This window comes from Camelina sativa, chromosome 6 (genome assembly GCF_030686135.1).
Source record: "Camelina sativa cultivar CO46 ecotype springtype chromosome 6, ASM3068613v1".
NCBI classification, from domain to species: domain Eukaryota; kingdom Viridiplantae; phylum Streptophyta; class Magnoliopsida; order Brassicales; family Brassicaceae; genus Camelina; species Camelina sativa.
The window spans coordinates 4,863,681-4,890,673 of NC_141885.1; the positions used below are offsets into that span (position 1 = coordinate 4,863,681).

The following is a 26,993-nucleotide window of genomic DNA, read 5'->3' on the forward strand; positions in this document are numbered from 1 at the left end:
AGAGACATTGAAAGGAAATGAAAAAAGCTCAGCTAGAAAAGTTTCAAACTCAGGCTTGGAAAGATCTTGATACAAAGCTTCTGTGACGCATTTCTCCTTTTCGCCAAGCATCTTGAAAATGTTTTAAAGCTGAGAAATTCTCCATTCGTAGCTCTTTGTTCTGCCAGTGTTGAAGTTGGTTCTGAGCTCATCTACAACCAAAATATTAAAACCAGAACATGCATTTTAAGAACCAAAACCAGAACCTGCATTTTAAAAACCAAAAACCAGAACTTGTATTTTAAACCATAACCTGCAATTCTTGAAAAATCAGAACCTGCAAATGATCCATTTAGTCACACTAAAACAGAATATTTTATCAAAACTAACTGTTGTTTATCAAAACAGAGAAGAATTGAAATTTCACATCAAAACTACAATACACTACAAATATTTTACATCAAAATTACAGTCTGACAACATAACTAGATTTGAAACACTGAAATGGTAGTCAATGTACAGGTAGACTCCACATTGAAGAATCAACAGTAAATCACAATTCAGCATTGGATCCCACTAAAATTCAAACTTTTTAATCCAGAAACAGTAGTTCATCGGTTAGAGCATCATGGTATCAATGTGAGATATAGAAAACGATCCCATCATCCAACACAAGATTTAAGCAAAAAGTCTTAAACCAAACTCTATTCGTTCTAAAAGCTCTTTGATTATGTTTTACCTGCCAACAATTCTGTTACCCATGACCACCATATGATCCGGCTTTTGAGCAGATTCCATAACAGTCGCATTGAAAAAATCTTCGCCGCCATTGGCAATCTCTGTCTTCAGCTCCCTTTTGCTCTGATTCGCGTGAAACAACCGAGACCAAGGCGGTTCATCCACTCCATTTGATCCGGACTCTTTGATCGAGCAGGAAATCTAAGGTGTAATCTGAAACAGAACTGGAGTTGACTAGGCTGAAGAAATGGAGTCGAAGAAGGAATCAAATCGGGAATTGATTCGCCTTTTGATCGAGAGAGGAAAGAGATATAGGATTGGAAATTTTTTGTTTTGTTTTATATTTATTCAATAACCTATCAAAACAGACCAAATCGGGTTACTAATGCGTTGCTCAAATTCCTTCCCCGCGCATCGTTTCTCCGTTTAGTGGACCCAATATTGGGGTTTTTATTTATTTTTTGGCCCAAAAAGTAAGAGGAACTGTTAGAGAATCCCCCACTAAAGATGCTCTTAAAGTTGTATGGAGATGCGTCAGGGCAGGTGATTAACTTCCAAAAGTCTTCGATCACATTTGGGAAGAGGGTTGATCCCTATATGCGACACTTACTAAGACTACTTACTGGTATTGAACAAGAGGGTGGAGCTGGCACTTACCTGGGACTACCAGAATGCTTTAGTGGCTCTAAGAGAGATCTTCTGAATTACATTACTGACCGCTTAAAATCTCGTTTGAGTGTTGGTATGAGAAGACTCTTTCTCTGGGTGGTAAAGAGGTACTTATTAAAGTGGTAACAATGGCCCTTCCAGTCTATGCCATGCCTTGTTTCCGACTAACAAAGGATCAGTGCAAGCGAATCACAAGCGCGATGGCCCAGTTCTGGTGGAATAGTTGCGAGGATAAGAACAAGATGCACTGGGTTGCATGGGAGAAGCTTTGTCAATCTAAGCAAAGAGGTGGGCTTGGTTTTAAAGAGATTGGTAGATTTAACCAAGCATTACTTGCAAAACAAGCATGGAGGTTATTGGACTGTCCTGACACGCTTCTTGCTAGGGTGTTTAAAGCCAAATATTTTTCTGACACATCGTTTCTGGATGCGAAAATTGGCTATCGTCTTTCATATGCGTGGAGGAGCATATTGTTTGGCCGGGAGTTACTGGAACGGGGCCTTATGATGTCAGGTTGAGATGGAAAGGATACGAGAGTCTGGCTTGATAAATGGGTACTTGAGGACTTCCCGAGGAGACCTTGTAACAAGGAACTTACTATTGATCTTAACTTAATGGTCTCATCCTTGATAACGCCGAATTGTTCTTGGGATATTCAGATGTTGCAGGAACTGTTTCCCTCAGGAGATGTTACTCTTATCCGATCATTCCCACCAGCACAGAATTTGCAGGATATATATATATGGGCGTTTACGCAGAATGGTAGATATTCGGTGCAAAGTGGAAATTGGTTACTTACACATGAGGCATAGAAGATTGAGCCACTCTCTAAGGCTGAGGTAGAGTTAAATAAGATCAAACAACGCGTGTGGTCTATCAAAACTGAACCTAAGATTCACATGTTTCTTTGGACAGCTTTGTGAGGAGCCTTAGCGGTGGTTGAATGTATGCGTCGACATGGCCTTCAGATCAATCCGGTTTGTCAGATATGTCAGGTGGAGGAGGAAACGATCTCTCATGTGTTGTTTGGTTGCTCGTTGGCAGATAGAGTATGGCATTTAGTTCCGTTCCCAGTGCCCCCACAAGGTTTCTCTGTTTCAATCTTGGTAAATTTAGACTATATGTTGTCGTTAATGGACCAAGGTGGGATCCCGGAGCAGTATCGCCAAGCTGTTCCGTGGTTACTATGGGGTATATGGAAAGCACGGAATTCTACAGTGTTTACTCAGACGGTCCACGATCCACACATACTTATTGCAGCAGCATTAGCAGATTTAGAGGAATGGCTTAAACAGCAACGACTCACAACTAAGGCAATTACTATGGTGGATCGTATAAGGGTAAAGGAGTCTCCAAGATGGCTTAAACCGAGGCTAGGCATTTTAAAATGTAATGTTCATTCCTCCTGGTTGAATGACTCTTACTTCTGTGGTGGAGCATGGATGTTACGCAATCATAATGGAGACGTCCTTTATCATGCGAGGGAGGTTTTTTTGCCCCGAACCAACAGGATATTTGCAAAGTTGAATGGTATTGGCTGCTGTTTACAAAGCTTGTGTGACCTCAATGTTCCCAGCTGTGAGATTTGGACTGATTGTAAAGTGGCTGTAACAGTTCTTTAATCACCGCAGGATTCACTACAGGAAATGAAGGTATTTGTAGCGTCCAAAAACCGCTATCTAAAGCTACTATAGCGTTATTGTAAACGCTGTTTCTCCGCCCGTTATAATAGGTCTGACACTTTATATAGCGGTTTTTTCTCACGCTATAGTATCTTTTTAATACATGGCGGTTTTGTTTATGCAATAGTTAAGTTTATAATAGCGGATGTTGTTTGCTATATATATAGTTAATTATTCTATTATGAATTACAATAGCAGTTAATATATGGTTATAGATAGCATTTTTTTACGTATAGTTTTATATAGATAGCATTTGTATGAAAGTATAAAATACGTATAATTTTGTATAGATAGCGTTAATATAGAAGTATAAATTCGTAAATTTTTATACGTATTAAAAGGTGTATACAGTATTATTATTTTTTGGTAGGAAGGTGTATACAGTATTTTGTACTATTAAATTTTATACAAATGATGTATTGTACAAAGGAGCCTTTTTATACGTATTTTTTATACTCAATTTTTTACAAAAAAAATAAAATAAGAAAATATATAAAATTTGTTTCTTTACAAAAAATAAAATAAAGAAAATAGAATAAATTTGTTTCTTTACTACTAAGAAAATATTGGCCCATGGATCTCATCATTGTTTCAGCCCATAAAAAGCTTCGATACAAAACGTGAGCCTCTTTAGCAAATTTGTAAACCAGAGCCTCTACACCTTTCCACTTCCATTATAGTTTTCCCCCACTTCCATTGTAAACGAAGTCAACCCAGAAACAATCTATACACAAAACCATGAATTGTGCAGCAATAGGCAAAATCATAAATTCAATACAAAATTACTCTGAAATTCGTGGCTAGCTGAAGCAATAGGCAAAATCATAAACTCAACAAATCTGGATTCCAAATACGACTCAGCGACCAAGAGATTGATCTTCCAAAATCCAAACAGTGAAATCAAGTGAGGAAAAAGTGAATACCTTAACAGTGATTCTACGGTCGCTCTGGGGCCTGATTAGTTAATCGCAGATCTTCTATTACCTGAAACAATAACAGTATTAATCAATTTAAGAATCGATAAAGCGAGATATGAGGAAAAAGGGAGAAGCAGGAAGAGAAGGTGAGAAAGCGTAAACACCACCGAGAGACCAAAACACAACAAATAAATTTAACAGTGTTCTGTCAATTTTTGGTTATAAGAACGCATGTAAATTATAGTCTTCGACAGACCATTCTTCTTCTTCGTCTTCTTCTTTGGTTCTCTCAGATTCGAGTCGGAGATGGCAATGAATTTTATGTTTGAAGAAGATATGGATGCGAGAATTTTTTTTCTGAATCAGCCAATAATTTAATTTTGTTCTCAGTCGATGTCGAGGAGATGATAGGATGAAGGGAATGTAGAGGCGATGAACGGATGAGATTTCATTAAACAAGCCTTTGGTTGGGCGATGAAAGGATGAGATTTCGCCAGGTCATGTATCCGAGTATTACTTATTGATTGGATTGAGTAAATTGATCATGTATTAGATCCGATGAATGGCTGAGATCTCGCCACATCAGCAATCCGAGTGAAACATTATGAATGGCTTATTTTGTTTATAGGCATTAAAATGTGTTTTTACTATTTATATAATTTTTTAAAAATTATATATTGACGAATTAATATGTTTATGGGTTATATTGACGAATATTTTGCAACGTTTTTAGAAATTTGAAGGTAACACATATGATTGACTTAGAATACATGTACACTAATCTTCTTATTGTGTAAATCATATTGTTGAAACACATTAATGATGTTATAATTAATAAAATGATAGAATTCATTTATGTTATAATAGTATACTTTATATCATTAATATTAGCTACTATTTAAAACACTAAACCCTAAACCCTAACTTTTTTTTTTTTTTTTTTTTTAAACAAAAAAATCAGCTCAGACGAGCCAATTAGGATAAATTGTCTACAAACAAAACATGATGCAGAGACACACGCGCTTGGCTTGCTAAAGAATCCGCTTGTACATTAGCATTACGAGAAACATAAATCAAAGAGAAAGAAGAAAACTCCTCCCTGTCGATCCGAATGTCGTCTAAATATGTTGCAAAAGCTGGCCAATCAGTTGGGAAAAATACCATCTTCACCAAGTCGGTAAGAAAAGCCACATCCCGGAAGTCATGTCTAATCATACATCGCATCGCCCAGATGAAGGATTCAACTTCTGCATGTAACGGAGATAAACTTCGCCGGAAATTTGTCGCTCCAAGCATTGGGGGCGATCCTTCTGATGAAATACAGCACCATCCTGCACTGGCAAAAACATCTGTCGCTTTCCAAGAGCCGTCAACATAACATCTCTGTCCCATAAAAATTGTAGGAAGAGATAAACCCCTTCTATACCCAGGTGTTAGACCCGTAGTAGTGGAGGGAAACTCCTCCCCCTTGACATCTACCTGAGCCTCCTGCAAGGACAAAGCCTCACCCTCCGCCACCCGGACAACCTCATCAAGGCGTTCAGCCTGGTTTTCAAAAACACGGGCGTTTCAAGCTTTCCAAATATACCACATCATCCAAGGAAAAACCTGAACCTGTGAACCCGGACCTATGGGATCTAGAAAATGATCAACATTAGCATATACAGAGTTCGTCGGAAAGAGTTGCGGCCCCACTGGTACATGAGCTAAAGCCCAGGCTTGTCGGGCCGGCGGGCATAGAAAGATGGCATGATTTATATCCTCCTCCTCCATCTCGCACCGTGTACAAACGACATCACAACTCAATCCTCGACGACGCAAATTAGTCGATACCGAAATTGGTTATTCCTAGGACCCCCTGAATTTCCGTCTTTGCCATATCATCTACCGTGTGACCAAACTGAACCGAAGATTTTGCAAAATTAATTTGCTGCCCCGAGACCGCCTCATACTGTTTTAGAATATCCAAATCCACCCCACATTTTTCCTTATCAACCTTACAGAAAAACAGACTGTCATCCGCAAATAACAAGTGGGTGATTGGCGGACACTTTTTTGCCACCGTAATACCCGTAATCCGCTTATCGGCCTCCGCCTTCCGAATATTTGCAATAAGGACCTCCGTACATAAAATAAATAAGTATGGTGACAGCGGATCGCCCTATCTCAATCCCCTTTCCGGAACGATCAAACCATTTGGTTGACCATTGAGAAGAACCCTATACTCCACCGAAGAAACACAAAACATAAGCCAGGAAATCCATCGTTCCGCAAAACCCATTTTTCGTAGTAAAGCCTCTAAGAAACCCCACTCAACTCTATCATACGCCTTACTCATATCCGTCTTAATTGCCATAAACTTTCCTCTACAAGACTTATTCGTCCGCAACCCGTGAAACATCTCCTGAGTAATCAATATATTGTCCGAGATCAAACAACTCAAAACAAAGGCCGATTGTGTCTCCGAAATTAGACCAGGTAAAATCACCTTAAGGCGTTGACACAAGACTTTTGAGAGTATCTTGTACCCCACATTACACAAGCTAATAGGACGCAACTCTTTCATCCGTGTCGTTTTAGCCACCTTAGGGATAAGACAGAGGTGCGTTCGATTTAAACTCTTATCAAAAACACCCTCATCAAGAAACTGATTGACCATAGAAACAAGGTCCGCTTTAACAATCATCCATGCCTTCTGAAAGAACAAAGCAGTCATCCCATCCGGCCCTGGAGCTTTATCCGGGTGCATCATAAATAAAGCCCGTCTCACCTCTGCTTCTGTAGCCAGGGCTGTTAACTGTTCATTATCCGCTTCTGAAATTAGCGTGTTGACCTCACGTAATACTTCCTCAAAATTATCAGGATTAATTATAGTGAACAGTTCCTCCAAATACGAGACAGCCGTATCACAAATATCTGCATCATCCGTAAACCAAACCTCATGCTTATTATAAAACCCAAAAATCCGATTACAAGCCCGGCGTTGCTTAGTTTGTGCCTGAAAATACTTTGTATTTTTATCCCCCACCCGCATCCAACAATTCCTACTCTTTTGATACCAATGAATTTCCTCATCCTGGTATGCCTCGCGCAACTAGGAATGTAAGTCCGAAATTAACTCCGGAGAAGACGTATCGTCAGCCTGAGCCACCTCCAGCTGCCGTTTTAGATCCTCAATCAAAACCCTACCATATAGGGCATGCGTTTTATGCCAACGAGAGATCGCCCGCCTACAATTCACGATTTTTTCCGCGAACCTTGGTGATCTGTGATCCCGGTCAGCAGCCCAACCAGACGAGATCGCCTCCATTAAACCCGTCTTACCAATCCAACAACGATCAAACATAAAAATCCGCCTTCCCCGCGGCCTCTTCGATCCTACGCTAGTCACGAGAGGCATATGATCAGATGCGATCATCGGCAAATATTCAGTCACCGTGTCCGGGAATAAATCATGCAAATCTTCATTACCTAAAGCCTTATCCAATCGACACCGGATAGACTTCTTATTTCGCCAACCCCTCCAGGAGAGACAATCACCTAGATATGGGAATTCCAGAAAACCACAATCCCGAATCATGCTGTTAAAATCAAGAAAGGAAGAAGCGGGGCGTAACCTCCCTCGACGTTTTTCATGATTACCAGTTAATTCATTATAATCCCCAATTATAAACCAAGATGTAGACCGAGTAGTACTTATCCTTGTCAACCGTTCCCAAACCAAGGCTCGGTTATTGGGAACAGGATCACCATAGACAAAAGTCAAATGAATAACACGCCCCTTAAAACGTGCTTCAACATCAATTAATCTATTTGTCTCCATTAGAATTGAAACATTAAAAACATATTTATTATAAAATAAAGCCAAACCACCACTACAACCAACAGGTTCCACTGTTGTCAAATTATTATAGCCAAAATGGCCTACAAATTTTTCCAAAAAAGAAAAAGATTGTTTGGTTTCCATAAGAAATAAAAAATTTGGCCTATGTTTATTCCAAAGATCCCTAAGATTCCCTATAGAGGCCTTATTACCAAGCCCTTGGCAATTCCAACTCAAGATATTCATTTATAGACTCTCGATTGTAGTGGTTGCTCGCCACTAAACCCGCCTTCTCCACTCCATGAATCGATGAGTTAACGCTAGCTTCCAACAGTTTCAATAATCTGATGCACAACCCCAAAAATAAGACACTCCGGCCAATGATTAACCAGTAAACCACCACAAAGACAAACCATTTCATTGTCGGGGTCAAAACCCTAGAAAGGCCTTTTCCATCGCCATCGCCACTAGAGAACCAAAAGTTGTCTTTCTCGAAAAGAGGCAAAATCCCAAATCTTTCCTTGATACATTCCCATAACTTATCCGATTTGCAAATATGCAACCAATAAGCCATTCTTAAATTAGAAATAGGAGTGGAACAACCTATTACGGCACCCTTTCCCTCCTGATTAAATAATAAAATAATTTTCAACCTAAGACTATTGAGAAAGTCATACTTCCAACCAATATAAGCCAAACACGGGAGAAAACTAACAGCAACATAAAAGCCGAAACGCAAAACAAGTGGGAACAAAGGAGAAACAATTCCCCCGAGCCAAAAAAAGAGCAAGCAAGGTTCTACTAAGTCTGAGGTAATACAACCACAAATACATCCAACATAAAGAAACAACAACAAACGGATATGAGAACCAAACGGAACAAATCCCATGATCTTGATAATGGTCGGGTGAATGAATTTATACACAACCCCGTGAGACAGGAACAAATCGGCCCTTAACTCCACAATCACATACGGATCCCGAATCCTTACCAAACGATCACACCAAGCAGAAAAACCCGATCTGCAATCCCAACTTAAGTCGCTAGCAATCCAAAGAATGAAACTAGGGGAACCTGTAGATCCCCATTACCCAGAATCAGAATTCCCGTTATCAAATCCAATCTACACCAATTAATCCAAATTAATCTCGAACAAACAGGGCCATAATCAAAGACGAAAGCACCTGGATCCGATTGAACCTTCAGATCGAGACCTTCCCCCATTACACCCAACCGCAAATCAAGAGAAAGATCTAGTGAAAAAGACCAATTCTCCAAAAAAGGAAACCCGAAATCCAAAGGAATCCATCTCAAATCCAAAACAAACTAACACTTAAAATTAGAACCTACAAAGGAGAATCTCGAGTCGATATCCACCGCCATAAACCAAAGAACATAACCCGATCAGAAACCTACGAAGCCCAACGCCATCGTGAGAGAGAGGTGAACAAAGTATTAACTATATAATTTATTATTACCGTTTTTAATAATTGCTGCACCATTGGCTAAACGACATGTGACGATTTAGCGCCTGCTACTGAATGAGAAATTGCCTGTAATAGAAACACACTTAACAGGCAATTTCCTGTAATAGAAATTGCCCTAAATTATTTTTATAAATGAATTTTATTTATGTTATTATTTGTTATAATTAATATTATTACTATTTCAAACAAATATAATCCAAAAACCTAAACCATGCATTTCATACCCTAAACTCTATATCCTAAACTCTTTAAAATTATAACTTTGTTATTATTTTTGTAATTATTAATATTATAATTAAATATTTATGTCTTTGAGATATTTGGTTATATTTGTTTATATTTCCTTTTTTTAACTTTTCTTTTACAAAATTCGAAAATCATTTAAAAAATCTTTAAAATTATTTAACTTGAAACCTAAAGTACATGCCTAAAAATAATTAATTCAATTTTTTCCAATTAAAATGTTTTAAGTATGTGTTTAATATATTTTTTGCCAAGAGATAACATATAATTAACATGAGAAAACAAAGTCAAGTACATGTAATAAAAGAAAGTGTTCGACACATAAAACAACAAATTGTTCGACATAAAGGAAAAAAAAACTTAGTATTTGGTGTAGCAGTAGCTACGATAATACAAAGTCCTTGTTTAGTCAAAGAATTCCCAAGAACAATGTCCTCTTGATGCGTTGAGAACTCGCAAGTTCTGCCGTAACAAGGAAGTTTAGAGTTTAAAAGCTCTTGATCATAATTCAATAATAAGGTGTCTTACATCGTAATAGGTCGTTCTAACTTAGAAAATAAGAAACTTAACTAAACAGAAAAGGAAGTAATATATAATTATAATGTAAAAACTGATATGTTAAAACAGAGAAAAAAAGGAAGCAGAGTAAAGAGGAAAGCTTCTAGATGCTCCCTGCATCAGTCACCCGAGGTAGAAGAAGATTCGCCCTCGAATCTTCAGGTTCATCTTGTGAAAAATCAGGAACAAGGTGTTTCACGTTAAACACGTCGAAGCAACGCACACCTTGGGGAAGACGCACGCGATAAGCATTTGCATTTATCTTTTCAAGTACTTCCAATGGTCCTATCTTGCGAGCCTTAAGTTTATTGTAATCACGAGGAGCAAAACGATCTCGAGTCAGCACTGCCCAAACAAGATCACCAACACGAAATTGGACATCACGTCGATGACGATCAGCATCAGCTTTGTATTTGGCGGGCGAAACCTGCAAATTTTCATGGACCTGAGAATGTATGTAAGATAAATCAATAACAAACTCCACAGCTTGACCATGATCACGAGTAATATCTGGTGTGACACCAAGATCCACAGGTCCACGGGGGACAATGCCATACACCACACGAAATGGACTGAAGCGTGTACTCCTATTAACTGCGAGGTTATGAGCGAACTCAGCCTTACATAATACCACATCCCATGCCTTGATGTTGTCTCCAACAAGACAACGAAGCATATCTCCTAACGAACGGTTTGTGACCTCGGTTTGCCCATCAGATTGAGGGTGATAAGCCGAGCTCATATCAAGGTCGGTGCGAAGCAAACGCCAAAAATGACTAAGAAACCGAGAATCTTTGTCTGAAACAATAGAACAAGGTAGCCCATGAAGGCGATAAATCTCTCGAAAAAACAACATAGCTACTTGAATTGCATATGTTGTCTTCTTACACTAAATGAAATGCGCCATCTTGGAAAATCGATCAACAATAACAAAAATAGAATCATTTCCGCGTTGTGTTCGTGGTAAGCCTAAGACAAAATCCATGCTTATATCTGTCCAAGGTTGAGTAGGAACTGGAAGAGGCAAGTACAACCCACTGTTAGAAGCATGACCTTTAGATTTTTGACAAACCACACAACGTTCGACGAATCGAGCAACATCACGACGCAAGGAAGGCCAGAAATAAAAGTCAGCCACCAATTGGAGTGTTCGATCTCTCCCCACATGACCTTCGCCATGGAGCTCTTTGATTACGCTAAGTCGTAAGCTTTACTCAGGAATACAGAGTCGTCGATCTCGAAACAGAAATCTTTCTTGCACCGTATAATTAGTATGCACTCCAACTTCTAACTCTGCCCATATGCGCCCAAAGAAAGGATCTTGTGGATACAGATCCGCGAAGGCAGCAAACCCAGGGACTGAAACATGCAATGTTGCAAGAAGAGCATGGCGTCTACTCAAAGCATCGACAACTTTGTTCGTCCGTCCCGACTGGTGTTTGATAACAAACGTGAATTGTTGTAAGAAGGCTATCCACGAAGCATGTCGAGCCGAAATCTTGTCTTGGCTACCTAAGTGTATCAAAGCGTCATGATCGGTGTAGAGAATAAACTCTTGATGAAAAAGATAATGTCTCCAATGTTTAATAGCTTGCACAATAGCGTAAATCTTAACGTCATAGGTGCTATATCGAGCTCTGGAGCCTGCAATTTTTTCGCTAAAGAACGCAATTGGACGGCCTTGTTGGCTGAGGACTGCACCAATTCCCATCTTGCAAGCGTCACAATGTAACTCAAATACCACAGAAAAATTTGGAAGAGCTAAAATATAACCCGATATAAGCTTTTCCTTAATTTTCTTGAACGCCACATTAGCTCCCATTGTCCAAACAAATGACGACTTCTTCATACAATCTGTGAGAGGTGCGGTAATATTACTGAAGTGAGGAACAAAATGCCGGTAAAAGGAGGCAAGGCCATGGAAATTTCGCATATCACTAATCGACTTTGGCGTTGGCCAAGTCTTTATTGCTTCACCCTTACTAGGATCAACCTCCAACCCTCTTGAGGAGACAATGTAGCCGAGAAACAACACTTGGACAGCGCCAAAAACACACTTTTGTCGTGCTGCAAAAAGTTTTTCACTTCGTAACACAAGAAGCACATATTCCAAATGTTGTAAATGGCTTTGTAAATCAGCACTAAAAATCAATATGTCATCAAAATAGACGACAACAAACTTCCCAATAAAGGGTCGAAGAGCTTGATTCATCACCCGCATAAAAGTACATGGTGCGTTTGAGAGACCAAATGGCATGACCATCCACTCAAATAGACCTTCTCTCGTTTTGAATGCGGTATTCCATTCGTTACCAGGACGAATTCGAATTTGATGATAACCACTCTTGAGATCCAATTTAGTGAATATGGAAGCATGACCAATTTGATCCAACAGATCATCTAAACGAGGGATAGGAAAACGATAACGTACTGTAATTTTGTTGATTATGCGACTATCAACACACATTCTCCAAGACCCATCTTTCTTTGGAATAAGTAATGCAAGAACATGACCTTTGACTAATAATTCCTTGACCTGGCGGCGTAGCTCATCATGTTCTTGGGGACTCATTCGATAATGAGGTCGGTTTGGCAAAACAGCGTTAGGGACAAGATCAATGCGATGTTGAATATCGCGTAACGGTGGCAGCTCTACAGGTAAAGTCTCGGGAAAAACATCTTGAAAGTTCTGTAAAAGTTCTTGAAAAGCTGTTGGAACAAAAGTAGAAGAGCTATCTCCAGCCGGTGTTGTCACTAATGCGAAAATCATATCTGATTGCCTTACTTGGTGCTCAAAATCTGATTTAGGAAGAATCAATAACGACTGCAACAGTTTAGACGCAGCAGGAGAAACTGACGGTATAGATGTCTCAGCTACTTCCTTGGAAGGGAGTAGTGTAATCGTACGTCCGCCAAACAAAAAATGATAAGTGTTGTCTTTGCCACCATGGTTGGCGTCACGGTCATATTGCCATGGTCGCCCTAACAATAAATGGCAAGCATCCATTGACACCACATCACAATGAACAGAGTCCTTGTAAGAACCAATGATGAAAGAGACCAATGCTTGCTGGGAAACACGGATATCTATTTTGTTATTGAGCCACACAAGTTGGTAAGGGAAAGGATGAGCGGATGAGTGTATCCCCAGTTTGCGAATAGCTTCGTCAGAGATAGCGTTTGTGCAGCTTCCAGAGTCGATGATAAGCTTACAAATTTTACCGTTGACTGTACAGGTTGAACGAAACAGAGAAGTATGAAGCCAAGATTCTTTTGTAGACCGTGGCATCAGACTACTTCGACGGAGAACTAATATTTGAGAACTTTGGCCTATGTCACCGCCAATAACATCAGCATCATTATCTTGGTTAGAATCAGAAAGGTAATCATCATAGTGAGGCTCGTCGGTGATTGTTGTCTCCTGTGTAAGCAACCCGCGATGAGTCTGGTTGGGGCAAGCAGTTTGACGATGACCATTCTCCCCACAAGTATAACAACGCAAAGCACTGGTTCGGGGTTGTCTTGAAGCGGCAATGGAATCAGCAGGAGCTCCTATTTTAGAAACACTAGCACGTGTGGAAACAGATTCCGTATGTGGGCTGGAACTAGTTTCCCCTGTAGGCGGAGCTTGAAAATGAGTTCGTGAGCTACTGGATCCCCAAGTGTGACGAAATTTAATCTCCATACCCAAAGCACGTTGATGAGCCTCAGATACTGTAGTGGGATTAAACTATTGCAACGGTATTTGAAGTTGTGTTCGTAAATCCCCAATAAACCTAGAAACGAGTTGGTCCTCTCTTTCAAGTAACGTAGTGCGAGCAACCATCTCAAAAAAATCTGTAGCATACTCATCCACAGTGTGTGACCCTTGACGCAAATTCTACAGCTTTGTATACAATGTGCGCTCATAGTTGTAAGGAAGAAAACTTCTACGCATATGTTTTTTAAATTTTTCCCATGAATCAATTTTTGATTTTCCTGAGCAGCGTCGAGATTTTTTGAGCTGAGTCCACCATGCCATGGCCCTGCTCTTGAACCATGTTGCAACTAGAGAGACACAAACATCATAGGGGACTTTTTTAAAGTCCAAAACTTCTTCCACCATGTTAAGCCAATCAAGAAATTCTTCTGCCTTAAGACTCCCTGAAAATTCTGGAATATCGAGCTTGATTCCGGATTCCCAACGAGCAACTAAAGAGGTACTGGTGTGGGTTGTTGTTGCGGTGAAGAAGAATTTGTTGATTATGGTCTTGGCCGATTGGGGCTGCAAACACATTGTCGACGATTTCGTCATCAGAGTCATAAACATTCTCCTCCCTTGGATGACGGTTCTGGTTCTGTTGTTGCTGCTGTTGTAACACCGTCGTCAACGCGTTTGTGACTGCTTGTTGCAGAGCCGCTTGTAAACCCGCCGTAAAAGTCTTCAAGGTTTGTCGGAACTCTTCTTGTTGATCTTCCATGGTGATGTTTTTGCGTGGCGCCATCGAGAAGGTGATACGCAATGTCGGATCGAGCTTTAATTGATCTGATACCAACTGGTGTAGCAGTAGCTACGATAATACAAAGTCCTTGTTTAGTCAAAGAATTCCCAAGAACAATGTCCTCTTGATGCGTTGAGAACTCGCAAGTTCTGCCGTAACAAGGAAGTTTAGAGTTTAAAAGCTCTTGATCATAATTCAATAATAAGGTGTCTTACATCGTAATAGGTCATTCTCTTATATAGAGAATACAAAGCCTATTCTAACTTAGAAAAGAAGAAACTTAACTAAACAGCAAAGGAAGTAATACATAATTATAATGTAAAAACTGATATGTTAAAACAGAGGAAAAAAGGAAGCAGAGTAAAGAGGAAAGCTTCTAGATGCTCCCTGCATCAGTACTTAAGAATTTCAAAGATAGACTATCTTGTCATTAGGCCAAGCAACAGTTGTGCCTTGTGCATCTGCGATGAATTACACTTCTGAATTTGGCCTCCACACTTTAGCATTATCAATCATTGAAACATCAACCCAGACCTTGCAAGCATTTGGTCCTAAGGGTCTGTTATGGACTGTCTCTGCAGGATCAGTTGAACACACTCGACTCTCTGCAACTGTCTTTTCAGAATTTTTGCAATCCAACAGGAAGCACTACTTGTTTTTCCCTTTGCTGGAACCAGAGTTTGAACTTGCATTCTACCACATCAATAACACAATCATAACACAATCATCAGAAATTCATCATTAAAATGTAATACACATCTTAGCAACATCAATACTTACCCCAGGCGAGCTTCTGACTGAAGGCACCTCTGCATTCCAACTGATGCGTTTTATCTTAGTAAGTGGCCATTGGATTTCTCTATAATGTGCATCAGCCATCACATGGAGTTCAGATGTTGGTCTCCACAGATAAGACGCATCCCTCAGAACAAGATCAATTTTCACAATGCAAGCATTCATACCAATAGGAATGTTGTTTATCATTTGTTTCGGATCAGTGGATCACAAAACACCCTCAGCAATACATTCACCATCATCAGAATTCCAATCAAAAAGTTTGCATCTTTGAAGTGACTCAGCTGATATGGTATCCTAATAGTGATTCAAATATATTAGAAACTAAAATTTTGATTCCTAGTTGTGATAAGAAAGTAAATAAACTATGAAGATTACCTTGGAACGAGAAGTTATGTTCGGACTTGTTGAGATGTCTTCATCCAAAATCACCTTATCACCTTGCCATGGAATTTTGAGTCCCACAGCTTCCCCAAGTGTGACAATGTTTTGTGTAGGCCTCCACAACTGTGAGCTTGTGTGTATTACAGATTTCACAATAACAGTTGCAGCATTAGGACCAAGTGGAATGCGACCAATCTTGTATAGTGGATCAAAAGAGCAGAATTCTCCTTCACCGATAACGATATCTTCATCTGCAATCCAATCTAGCAGCTGACACCTAACTCCTCCACTAACATGACTTACACCAGATTGAGCTCCCACATTATCAGATTTTTTCTAACAATAAGTCGTCAATAGCTGATCAAAGAAGTTCTCTGACATCCCAATCTTCACTTTGATGTTGTAAAGAACCTTTATTGCAGAAACCTTGTTATACTTGTGACAAGTTGAGTATAGTGCAGTTTCAGCATCCTCTAACTTTTCCCTAAACTCTGCTTCTTCTGTAGTATACGCCTCAGATGGATGTTCATCACCAACTTCAGACTCAAAATAAGCTGTCCTTATCAAGTCATAAGCCTCTTCCTCTGAAGTTAGAACATCTCCAGATGTTCTCTCTCTCCTGTCCCCATGATTAAACCAACATGATTCCTCTTGTACTTCAAATCCATACCTCTCATCACAATATGATCCACTACAGTATCTAGCAGCTGATGGCAAACATTCCGACAATCGACACATGGACAGAGAATCTCTGCAGGATTATCAATACTACTTGATGCTACATACACAAAATTTTTTGCTCCAATCTCATACTCAAGGCTATTCCTAAGATAATAATTTAAGAAAAAAAACCAAAGTTCAGAATCACTATAAATGAAACCATCTATGAAAATAACAGAGAGATGCATACCTTGGAAGCCAAGCCCATGCCTTTTCCATATTAGACCAATGTGACCCAATGTCCACCACCAATTTATACATACATTATCATAATAACTTTAATGATCAGACACTCACATCAGACACAAAATGTATAACAAAAAGGTAGAGAAATAATATCTTACACAAGTCAAAGAACAATGTAGGAACGGACAAAAAGTTTGAAGATTATGAATCAAGAATCTGCAAACAAAAAAACGACATGGATTATCAGAATCATTACAACACAACTCATCTTTAATTGAACAGCTACAAAGCCGTAAATACCTTGTAATTCTTGTACTGAACAGCTACAAAGCCGCAACTACAGATCCGCAAATCCAACTACAATTCACAATTACAAGTCAACAAAATATCATCAACAACAATCAGACAAAACTGGTTGGTTCTATTTACTAGAGTCTTTGGCCTCTCAACAACAATCATACAAAACTGAGTCAATTCTAATTCTTTTTATACCAAATTAGCTTCATACAGAATCTAAACGCAGAGCAAAAACACAGATTGAAAGTCGAACACCAAACTCACATAAGAAGAAATCGATTCCAATCATACAAACATCAATCCAAAACCCAATTACTTCAGAAACAACTGAAACAAAGCAAACCCAACACGAAATAAAAACTAAATCTTTTACAAAAATGAAAACCCATACATATTTTTTACCTTATGAATCAAATTCGGCGATCGATATGAGAGGGATTAGACTTAGAGGGATCGATAGTGGAAGAATCAAGCTAATTGGGATCTATGGTGTTTCAGATTTCGACTTTCAGAGATGAAGGGAGACGAGAGAATAGAGACGAGATCGAGAAAAGAAAAACCTAATTAGAAAACCTTTTTTTTTCTTTTTTTAACTCATGTTTTTTTGTCTTTTTCTTCCAATTTTGGAGCCAATGACAAATTTGGTTCCCGGGTTAACCTACAATAACGTTTTAAGTTTACCTATGCTATAATAGAACCAACACTAAGCGCCACTCTAAAATAATTTTTCGCGCACAACCTACCATAGCGTTTACCTTTTGGCAAATGCTATCTATAGTTTCTCTATACTCAATTATAGCATAAAAATAAAAAACGCTATAATGTAATGCTATTAATACCCTTAATTCCTGTAGTGATTGGCCAAAGTATCGTTCTGAGGTGTCAAGGATCACTGAAGTAGTACGGGTGATGGGGAGGTTTCCTTTAAGCTCTCCTCACCGAAAGCCAATGCTTTGGCTAGGGATATTGCTTCAAGTGTGACACGGGATGGACGATTCAACTCTTATTTGGCTTTGGGTGGTCCGGCATGGTTACACAACTTGATTGACCGTGACAAACGTGATGGAGGTTGAGATCTTGCCTATTATGGATGGCTCTTTTCTTCAAAACTTTGGTTTTCTTTTTGATGTGTTATCTCTTTGATTCTTCTTTGTTTTGCAACTTTTTGGCCATTTTATGAATCCAGTGTTAAAAAAAAAAACAAGTAAAAATAAATAATTGATTTAACTCATCTTTTTTTCATCTTTTTCATCTTTTTTACGTGTAATAATTAGCCTAGCAATATATGTTTGAGGCATTTGCAAAAATATCATTTTTCAATACATTTTTGCAAAATACCCTCTTTTATTTTCCATTTTCAATAATACTCTTTTCTATGTATAATATGATTAAATTCTAAATCCTAAACTCCAAATACAAAACTCTATCTCCTAAAACTATATTTTAAATGTAAAATAGAGAATCTAAATCTAAAAAATAAAATTCTAAAAATTAATATTATACTCCCTCTGTTTCATAATATAGGATGGTTAGAGAAGTATTTTTGTTTCATAATATAGGATGTTTACAATTTTCAATGCAACTTTTTGATTAATTTTATATTTTATATTATGCAGTTTTGTTTATGATTGGTTAAACTTTGTAAAAGTAACTATTTCTTAATATGCGTGTTTTAACTAAAACATCATATATTTTGAAACAGAGGGAGTACAATGTAATTATGTAAAAAAGGATATCTATAGAATGGTAATAGATAGTCAGCACGGGAAATGTTTGCATAAATTTTATTGTGTTTGTTTGTTGTAAAATAATAGTAAAAGATTTATTTGATTTACTCTATAGATTTTATAATTTTTTAGATTTAATTTACTTACTTTCATACTTTGATTTTAACCCGGTATATGTTACAATGTTCAAATCTGTGAGTTATATAAATATGGTAAAATCTATAAAATAAAACAAAACTCGTGTTGAAGCGGTCGTGTTTAGAAATCTCGATTTAAGTTTTTATTTTTTTAGTTGTATATATTATTGAATAAAATCTAACATTTTTGATTTCTTAGATTCTAACAAATTATCATTGCATCTATATACAGTTTAATAAATTAGATATAATATTTTATATTTAAAATATAAGCAATGTTATATCTTAGTTTTAAAATGTTTTTGTCATTATTAAACGATGTAGATATGCAAATATTTAATAATTTTATAAATTTGATTAAATTTTATAATTGTTCTAAATAGTTTATTATATTGTTTCCAAAAATTTCTGAATCAATAAATAAAATCTGTTAATTAATTTTATTAAATAATTTTGAAAATATTATTTTCTTATTTTATAAACTAATTTATTTTTTTGTTAATAATTAAATTAAATAAAATGTCATAGTGTTTTATAATATGCTAGTAGAATTAAACTTTAATAATATTGCTTAAATAAGTATATAGAAATCTTTAGCTATTTCTTCCTATGTTTTATCATAAATAATATCTATAAAAGTTAAGTGGTAAAGAATGTAAATTGAAAAAAAAAAAATATTATTTTGAATTAATTGTTTTTCTTTAAAATTACACACGTAATTTAGATTGTTGGAATCTCACATACACACTCACATGCGTGTGTTGTTCCTTCTTTCAAGGTCCCCACACATATCTTTAATCGATGATCCTTAGCTTGTCACTCTTATAGCCACTCATATAAACGAAGCTTAAGCCCCTTGACACTACCATTAAAACCCCATAAGCTTTGTTTTTTCCCACTTAGAGCTTTTCCATCAAATCTTCCATGACATTACATAACCTAAAAGCAAGACGCTTTTACCTTTTTTAAACATTTGCTTATCGTGAAGATGAGAGGAGTCCACGTTTTCAGTTTATGTTTCTTCTAAGATTCCTCTTCTCCACGCGTCTCTTAACGCGTATCCCATCACCGACTCTTTTCCTTAAATGTGTACGAGAAACCATTTTCATTTCTTTTCCCAATAAAAACTTGTGAATCCCAACTATTCAAAGTTTCTTTATGATTAAATAATTACAACAACATTAAGCGTTACGAATTCAAGTTCTGTACGTTTTCTCTTTTCTTGTTTCTATTAACTTAACAGTGATATGGATTTTTGTGTAACAAGAAAAATAAAAGACTGATTTGTTTTGAGAGTTGACATTAAGGAATTGCATGTAACGCGCGCTTAAGAGGGAAGTAATTAAAGTAAAGAGTTGTTTCCACTTTTAATTAAATCGCAGCCACAAATAATGGGGTTTCTTAAAAATGGCTTAAGTGTACTTAAACTTTTGTATGATACGCCAAATCAAGTGCCCTTTCAAATATGGAAACTATTTAACTTTGCTTTAACGAGTAGGTTTGCAACCACTCATAGTCCTTTTTTGTACATTTAAAATATAATATTTATTTAATTATTGTTACGATAATCTACATTAACATTTTTTAATTACATTTTGTATTATGCCTTTTTAGTTTTGTTTATTTAAAAATTTATTTACAACATTAACTCATAAAAATTTCCATAACTAACATTACTCTAGATTTTATTTCCTAAATATTTTACATTTTTCATTCCAACTAAAAAATAACATTAATCAATATGGAAATAGAAACTATCACATTTAACAACATATTCTATTGTGTTTTGAAAATATCTGAATCATTCGCAAACAAAGAAAACAACAATTTGATTCCCATTTTGTTTTCTAAACCTATGAAATTTGATTCTTAATTTAAGAAAAACTTCAATTGATATTTATTTAAATATCATAATTAACATATATAAACTTCTTTAAAAATTTTAATTATTACGAATATGTAAAATTAAAAAAATTCTAAAATACTATATAATGTATTTATATAGTAGATGAGTTATAAAGAGGACATGTTGGAATTAATAAAATATTATTAAATTTGTGTTTGAAGTATATTAGAATATTTGACATAAAATCAAGTTAATTTAACTAAGATTGTATAAAATAATTAAATCATTAGGAAAAATGTGACTTAATCACAGCGTATAAATTACTATTATGTATTTAAATCCCTTATTTTTTATTATGATAATTAAAAATCAAAATAGAATATCAAAAATTAAACAAAACAAACTAAATATAATAAACAAATGGTCAGTGTGTTTCGGATTAAAAACAATATAAATATTTAGCCGCACAACAATCGGAAAATTTAGTTATTATTTTATTTACAAAAAAACTAATATTTAACAAATAAATATAATATAAAATATAAATTATAATAAAAATTATATGTCCGCGGTGTACCGCGGGTTAAAATCTATCGTAATATGTAATAATAGTGTTATTACTTATTAACCTCACAAAATTATATATGTTTCAAAATAGGGTTGGGTGTTTCAAAATAGGGTTGGGTGTTACGGGTCTGATGATACGTACCAGCATGGACTTGGGGGTACCCAGACAACATATTCAACTCGTACCCAAATCAAATGGGTAACTCAATATTTTCGTTTGTATCTAACGCACATTTGCCTATGTATGTTAGTCCATTTGAATTAAAGTAAGTTACTAAAATACAATAAATGTTTTAATTCCTATTTAAAATAAAATATTAAAGTTACGCGGGAATTATATTTCTAAACTCACTTATTTTTGATAAAGGTTAGTGTATTTTTTCCTTTTCAAATACCCAAAACCTAATTAAGCATCTCTTAATCAAAATTATTTGCTTAATAAAGGTTAGTGTATTTGTTTATTTTGCGTCTGTACTTTACAAAATTATTTTATGGAAAAGTTTACATGATTAAATAAGTAAAATGTTCGAAATTTTGTTTATAATTATTTTTTAATTACATTGAGTTAATCAAAGATTTTGATTAGATGACCATTGATCATGTATATTGGCATGCAACGAGGTTGCAAACTGTTATTTAAAGAAGAAAAAAACTCTTGGTATATATAAATTGGTTACGTCAAAGTCCATCTAATCACGACTTTTGTTTTTGATCAAAATAAAAGCATGTTATCGCGCCTAGGAAAAAAAAAAAAAAAAAGAGAGATAGACAATGGATGAGGCAACAAAATCAAGTACTATTTGATCATTGAAGTGTGAAGGGTCATAAATTTGTATCTGGATGTAAAGGGCTATATTATTAATGTTTTGTTAGGAATTAGTCACTTTTCACTTTATGATAAGTGGATTTTAATTTGGTTAGGGATTAGAGTGAAGTTAACTTTTAGAGTGTCAAGATCGTTGTGTGTCTCCATCTTTGTACTTTCTTTTCCATGTCCTTAATTTAATTTTTAAACGAATAGAAATAGAGTATAAGTTCAAGTTATCTATATTTAATTCAGTTAATTAGAGTCGCAATTTTCTTAAAGATATAAATTAATGTACTTTTTATTGATTTCTTTATGAGAGATGCCCTACAAAAGCATATAGTAACGATCAATCGAATTGTTGAAGTACATATATAGCGAAGTTATTCTACATTACCGGGTTATACCGTCAAATCTTTTTATGGTCAACGATGATGTGAATGTATAGGATAATCTAGATGTTGACTGTGTACAGATTGAGTTTATTACGTACTAGGATCCTTTCAACCGGTATGCAATCCGAGCTAAACCAAAATTTATAAACCGATTCAAGAATCAAGCTTTACACTTAATTCACTAATTCAGCATAACTGGTTTAATACTTTTTCTTAGTCAAATAGTCAAACCAAACCACTACAAAATAAAATTAGAGAACTCTAAACATAAATTGAATTTTTTTGATATTATTATTATTATTTTTTTAACTCAAGTTATGCGAATTGTGTGTTAAAGATAAGTGCCAAAAACGATATCCACGTTCGGTCCAATAGCGATACCACTAAATCATTTGGCTTACGTACTAATTGTCTTCGTAATATTTGGTAATATCATGTTGGAATGCAAAACTGAAGAATAAAATATGTGCCAACTATGTAAGTAGCGTTGATAAATCGACTGCTAATCAAAACTAACCTGATGATGATGGTCAGTAAACTTCATTCTAACAAAGTTAATATATTGATTTCAATTTATAATAAAATGTAACATGTACTTAGCGCGTTAACGTGTTTGGGAAATCAGCATGGAAGTAAAACAACTGTATAATCTACCTAAGCATTTACTAGCTTGGACAAGATATATTTTTTTAGTTACTCGACCTCCTTTTGTCTTTTTGTTTGGGAGAAAAATATCTGATCATCTCATGGTAGAAAGCCCAAGAAGGCCTCCTCTGTACAGATTTTAAATTTTTATGTAAATTTCAATATATGTATACTAATACTCTTGAAATTAATTTCATCTATCATCCATGGTTAAGTCTAATAACGCCATGAGTTGGTACGAGAATAATAATACATACAAATCAAGTAGCTATGTATGTGAAACTATACGGGAGCACATGCATGTATGCGTGCATCATCCATGCATTAATGCATCAAAGACTCTTCAGTCTAATTAATACTTATATACATATGGACATGGATGGATGAAACCATGTTATTATAGATGGTTAGGTTTAAAAGATACAAATACATAGTCCCCATGTGGTTATTAGTATAGTAGAATGAAAACAAACCCTAACGAAATAATAATTATGATTAATTAATTAACACTCTAAGATTAAGGTAATACATAATTAATTAAGAAATGAGATTAATTAAAGGTTGCTAATCACGCGGTGAATTTAGTCTCTATAAAAGCAGTAGCTCACCTTCCACAACCTTCAATATCAACTCACCACAACCTTCTCTCTTACTCTCTCACGTACTCCTTTTATATTCCTCTCTCTCTCTCTCTATCTATAAAATATATATATATATATATATATAAAATTAAAATTCGATCTTGTATATATAGAATCAAATTAAATAAAGAATAACAAAATGGAAAAAAAAGGAGGAAGTAGTGGAGGTCCAGGATCCTCAGCAGAAGCAGAGGTAAGAAAAGGACCATGGACGATGGAAGAAGATCTTATTCTCATCAACTATATCGCCAACCACGGCGATGGTGTTTGGAACTCTCTTGCCAAATCTGCAGGTAGTTCGTTTAGTTTCCTTTTAAGATCAAATCTAGTCACAAATAGTTTATAATTACAAACTAGCTAGGGTTTCTTCATAACATGCAAAGATAGATTTTAATTTACATAAAAATATACTTTTTACTATGTTCATTAATTTCTTTTTGTTTTTACATGAATAAATATATGTATATACACAAAAATAAACCATATTTTCATAACATTTATATGCTCTACTTTTTTTGACATCGTATAATATGTATGATCTATTATAATCATTCTTTGTTGAAGAATCAATCTAAAAACCGTTTTTGTATGTGGATGATATATATATATATATATATATATATATGCTTTAGTGATGGCCTAGTGATAGAATAAATTATGTAAAATAATCAAAAGAGATCTATAATGATTAATGATGCTATGTGTACGAATGTATAGGTCTAAAACGCACCGGAAAAAGTTGCCGGCTCCGATGGCTAAACTATCTCCGCCCCGACGTACGACGGGGAAACATCACGCCAGAGGAGCAACTTATCATCATGGAACTTCATGCTAAGTGGGGAAACAGGTTAGTATAATTTACTTGAGAACATCAACTTTGAATCGTTTTATATACTCTTGTAGCTATATGCCACGTAGATCTTTGAAAAGACAATAAAGCAAGACATTTGGTGACTAAAGCAAAAAAGCGTTTATTACCTTTGTGATAAGCTTTGATCGAATTTTCAATTTTGTTCAGAGACGTTGCTCGCTAAGAGTTTTTTTCTTTTTGTTTGCACGTGTTGGAATTTTTGTAGCCACTAACATTAAACCTCGTGCGTTTTATCAAAAACAACATATAAAACTCGTGCCTATATTTCTCACCCAAACTTCATAGCTCTAACATATTTTTCCCAAAATCTTATATTTTTATGTTTTTACGAATAAAGTGTTTCAAATTTATTCAAGTGATTTTCCCATGCCTGTATACTTTATTCGATTTCTATTTTATTTGTTTATATGTATAGAGCTGGAATATATGCACCACTATACAAGGTACATGATTCTCTAATTCAACAAATTAAATGGTATATTTTTTTCTTTTCAAGGTAGTGTGAATATAGTTTCATTTTATCTGTAATTAACTAGTTACAGATTTGATTCTTAGGTTTAAGGTCAAAAATTTATCACGGGAAGAGCCAAAATAATACTCATTTTCGTAACCCTTATTTTATTTAACTTTGGAGTTATTTTATTTTTTAAACCTTCAAAATTTTAGTGACCTCTAGCTTTTTTCGTGTTAATCCTAGAATTACAGTTTATTGACGTTTTTTTTTTAGGTTTATCAGCAAAAAAAAAACAAAAACAAAAAAAAGTCAAAAAATCAAGAAAATGAAAAAGATCCAAACATTGTACATGTAGCAATAGTACAAACCTAAAAAGCCTCGTGACAAACACAACTGAAATAGACGTAAACCTTAATGTTTTGGCTTCATCTAGACGTACTTACATTGGTCCTCTGCATTCATATACTTAAATCTCTCTTACCCCACACCAATCATTATCGCGTCATAATAATAGTAAATAATGATGCCACTAATCAATTAGTTCTTAAATGTATGATTAGGTGGTCGAAAATCGCCAAACACCTTCCAGGAAGAACCGACAACGAGATCAAAAATTTCTGGAGGACAAGAATCCAAAAGTACATCAAGCAAGCGGATGCAACAACAACATCGTCCGTTGGGTCTCATCATAGCTCAGAGATCAACGACCAAGCTGCTAGCACGTCGAGCCATAATGTCTTTTGTACACAAGATCAACCGATGGAGACTTATTCTCCTACACCAACGTCGTATCAACATACCAATATGGAGTTCAACTACGGTAACTATTCGACAGCGGCCACGGCAACAGTGGATTATCCGATACCGATGACGGTTGATGATCAAAGCGGTGAAAACTATTGGGGTATGGATGATATTTGGTCATCAATGCATTTACTGAATGGATATTGATTGGTTGATCCGGTGGACACAACATGGAATATTAATTGAGTATTTATATATGATTTTTAGGAGTACTATTATTAGTACGTGACATGTATATGTTTTTGCCTCGTTTTCGAGGTTTGGGGATATAATTAAAATATATAATGTTATTTATCTGAATCCTTGATACATAGTTTGGATCTTTAATGAACCCATGTTATACATAAATAAAGTTGTTGAAGGGGTCATATATTTTTTCCGGATATTTTTACGTTATTAAAATATTTATATAGATATCCGCAGAACATCAATTCGTTTTTACGTATGATTAATAACTCATAAATAAGGTTTGTTATTTACTTCCTTGTTTAGAAGTTTTCACATACCTATATTAAAAACATACAAAAATCTCTAATTAATCCTCATAGCACAAAACATTAAAGTTATACAAAAAGTGGGTTTGGTAATATCAAGTTATATATATACACAGAAACTAACGAAACATTATTTTCAACAAAAAAAAAAAAAAAAAAAAAACGAACGAAACATCAATTTTCATAAAGCAACAAATTAACATATAATGATCAGTTATGAATAGTTTATTTCTGTAAAAGGTGTAATCTTAAGTTTATGTGATACTGAATGCAGTGCAAATGATTGCACCAATCTCGTCGTATGGATTTTTCTTTTTACTTATTAATGTACTATCAAAAGGTCATTTTTCTTTTAATTTGACAACCATAACATATGCGGTAAATCTATTAAAGATAAAAGCCTTTATCCGCATATCTCCTGTCATACTCAATCAGTACAATTATCCAGTAACCAATTGATATATAATCACATATAAAATTATAGTTAAAACATTCATATAAGTTAAATCATTTGTTTTGCTTTGTTTTGGAATGTAAAAACAGAGCAAGACGTCAAAACAAATAACGTTAAAACAGAGCAATCATTTTACGCGTATGATGAATACGAGAAGCAACTCTTCAACGTTCATCCATATATATATGTACACA

General features: G+C 35.5%; 3 protein-coding genes, 1 long non-coding RNA gene and 2 pseudogenes across 5 annotated transcripts; 2 read left to right on the plus strand and 4 right to left on the minus strand.

Moving 5' to 3' along the window:
• The first annotated feature begins 1,514 nt into the window (after window positions 1–1,514).
• On the plus strand, window positions 1,515–3,008 carry LOC147942273 (uncharacterized). Its single transcript, XM_087455999.1, has 2 exons — window positions 1,515–1,899; window positions 2,431–3,008. The coding sequence occupies exons 1-2, from the start codon at window positions 1,515–1,517 to the stop codon at window positions 3,006–3,008; spliced, it is 963 nt and encodes a 320-aa protein (XP_087312125.1).
• Window positions 3,009–4,960: 1,952 nt separating this feature from the next.
• LOC147942274 (uncharacterized) lies at window positions 4,961–5,758 on the minus strand. The gene is made up of 2 exons (XM_087456000.1): window positions 5,594–5,758; window positions 4,961–5,530 (listed from the first exon to the last, which is right to left on the minus strand). Exons 1-2 carry the CDS (start codon window positions 5,756–5,758, stop codon window positions 4,961–4,963), a joined length of 735 nt encoding a protein of 244 aa, XP_087312126.1.
• A 9,086-nt stretch (window positions 5,759–14,844) lies between these two features.
• On the minus strand, window positions 14,845–15,889 carry LOC109133410 (uncharacterized; annotated as a pseudogene). The gene is made up of 3 exons (XR_002038516.2): window positions 15,751–15,889; window positions 15,358–15,669; window positions 14,845–15,270 (listed from the first exon to the last, which is right to left on the minus strand). The product of XR_002038516.2 is annotated as an uncharacterized LOC109133410 (transcript).
• An 859-nt stretch (window positions 15,890–16,748) lies between these two features.
• On the minus strand, window positions 16,749–17,501 carry LOC147942275 (uncharacterized). Its single transcript, XR_015560278.1, has 3 exons — window positions 17,362–17,501; window positions 16,963–17,019; window positions 16,749–16,878 (listed from the first exon to the last, which is right to left on the minus strand). It is a non-coding gene; the product is annotated as an uncharacterized LOC147942275 (long non-coding RNA).
• A 6,300-nt stretch (window positions 17,502–23,801) lies between these two features.
• LOC147942276 (uncharacterized) lies at window positions 23,802–24,640 on the minus strand. The gene is given in 2 exon segments (XM_087455907.1): window positions 23,802–24,009; window positions 24,453–24,640. Coding segments are annotated over 2 exon segments (147 nt in total). The 5' UTR covers window positions 24,553–24,640; the 3' UTR covers window positions 23,802–23,962.
• Window positions 24,641–25,599: 959 nt separating this feature from the next.
• LOC104790434 (transcription factor MYB21 pseudogene) lies at window positions 25,600–25,998 on the plus strand (annotated as a pseudogene).
• Window positions 25,999–26,993: the final 995 nt, after the last annotated feature.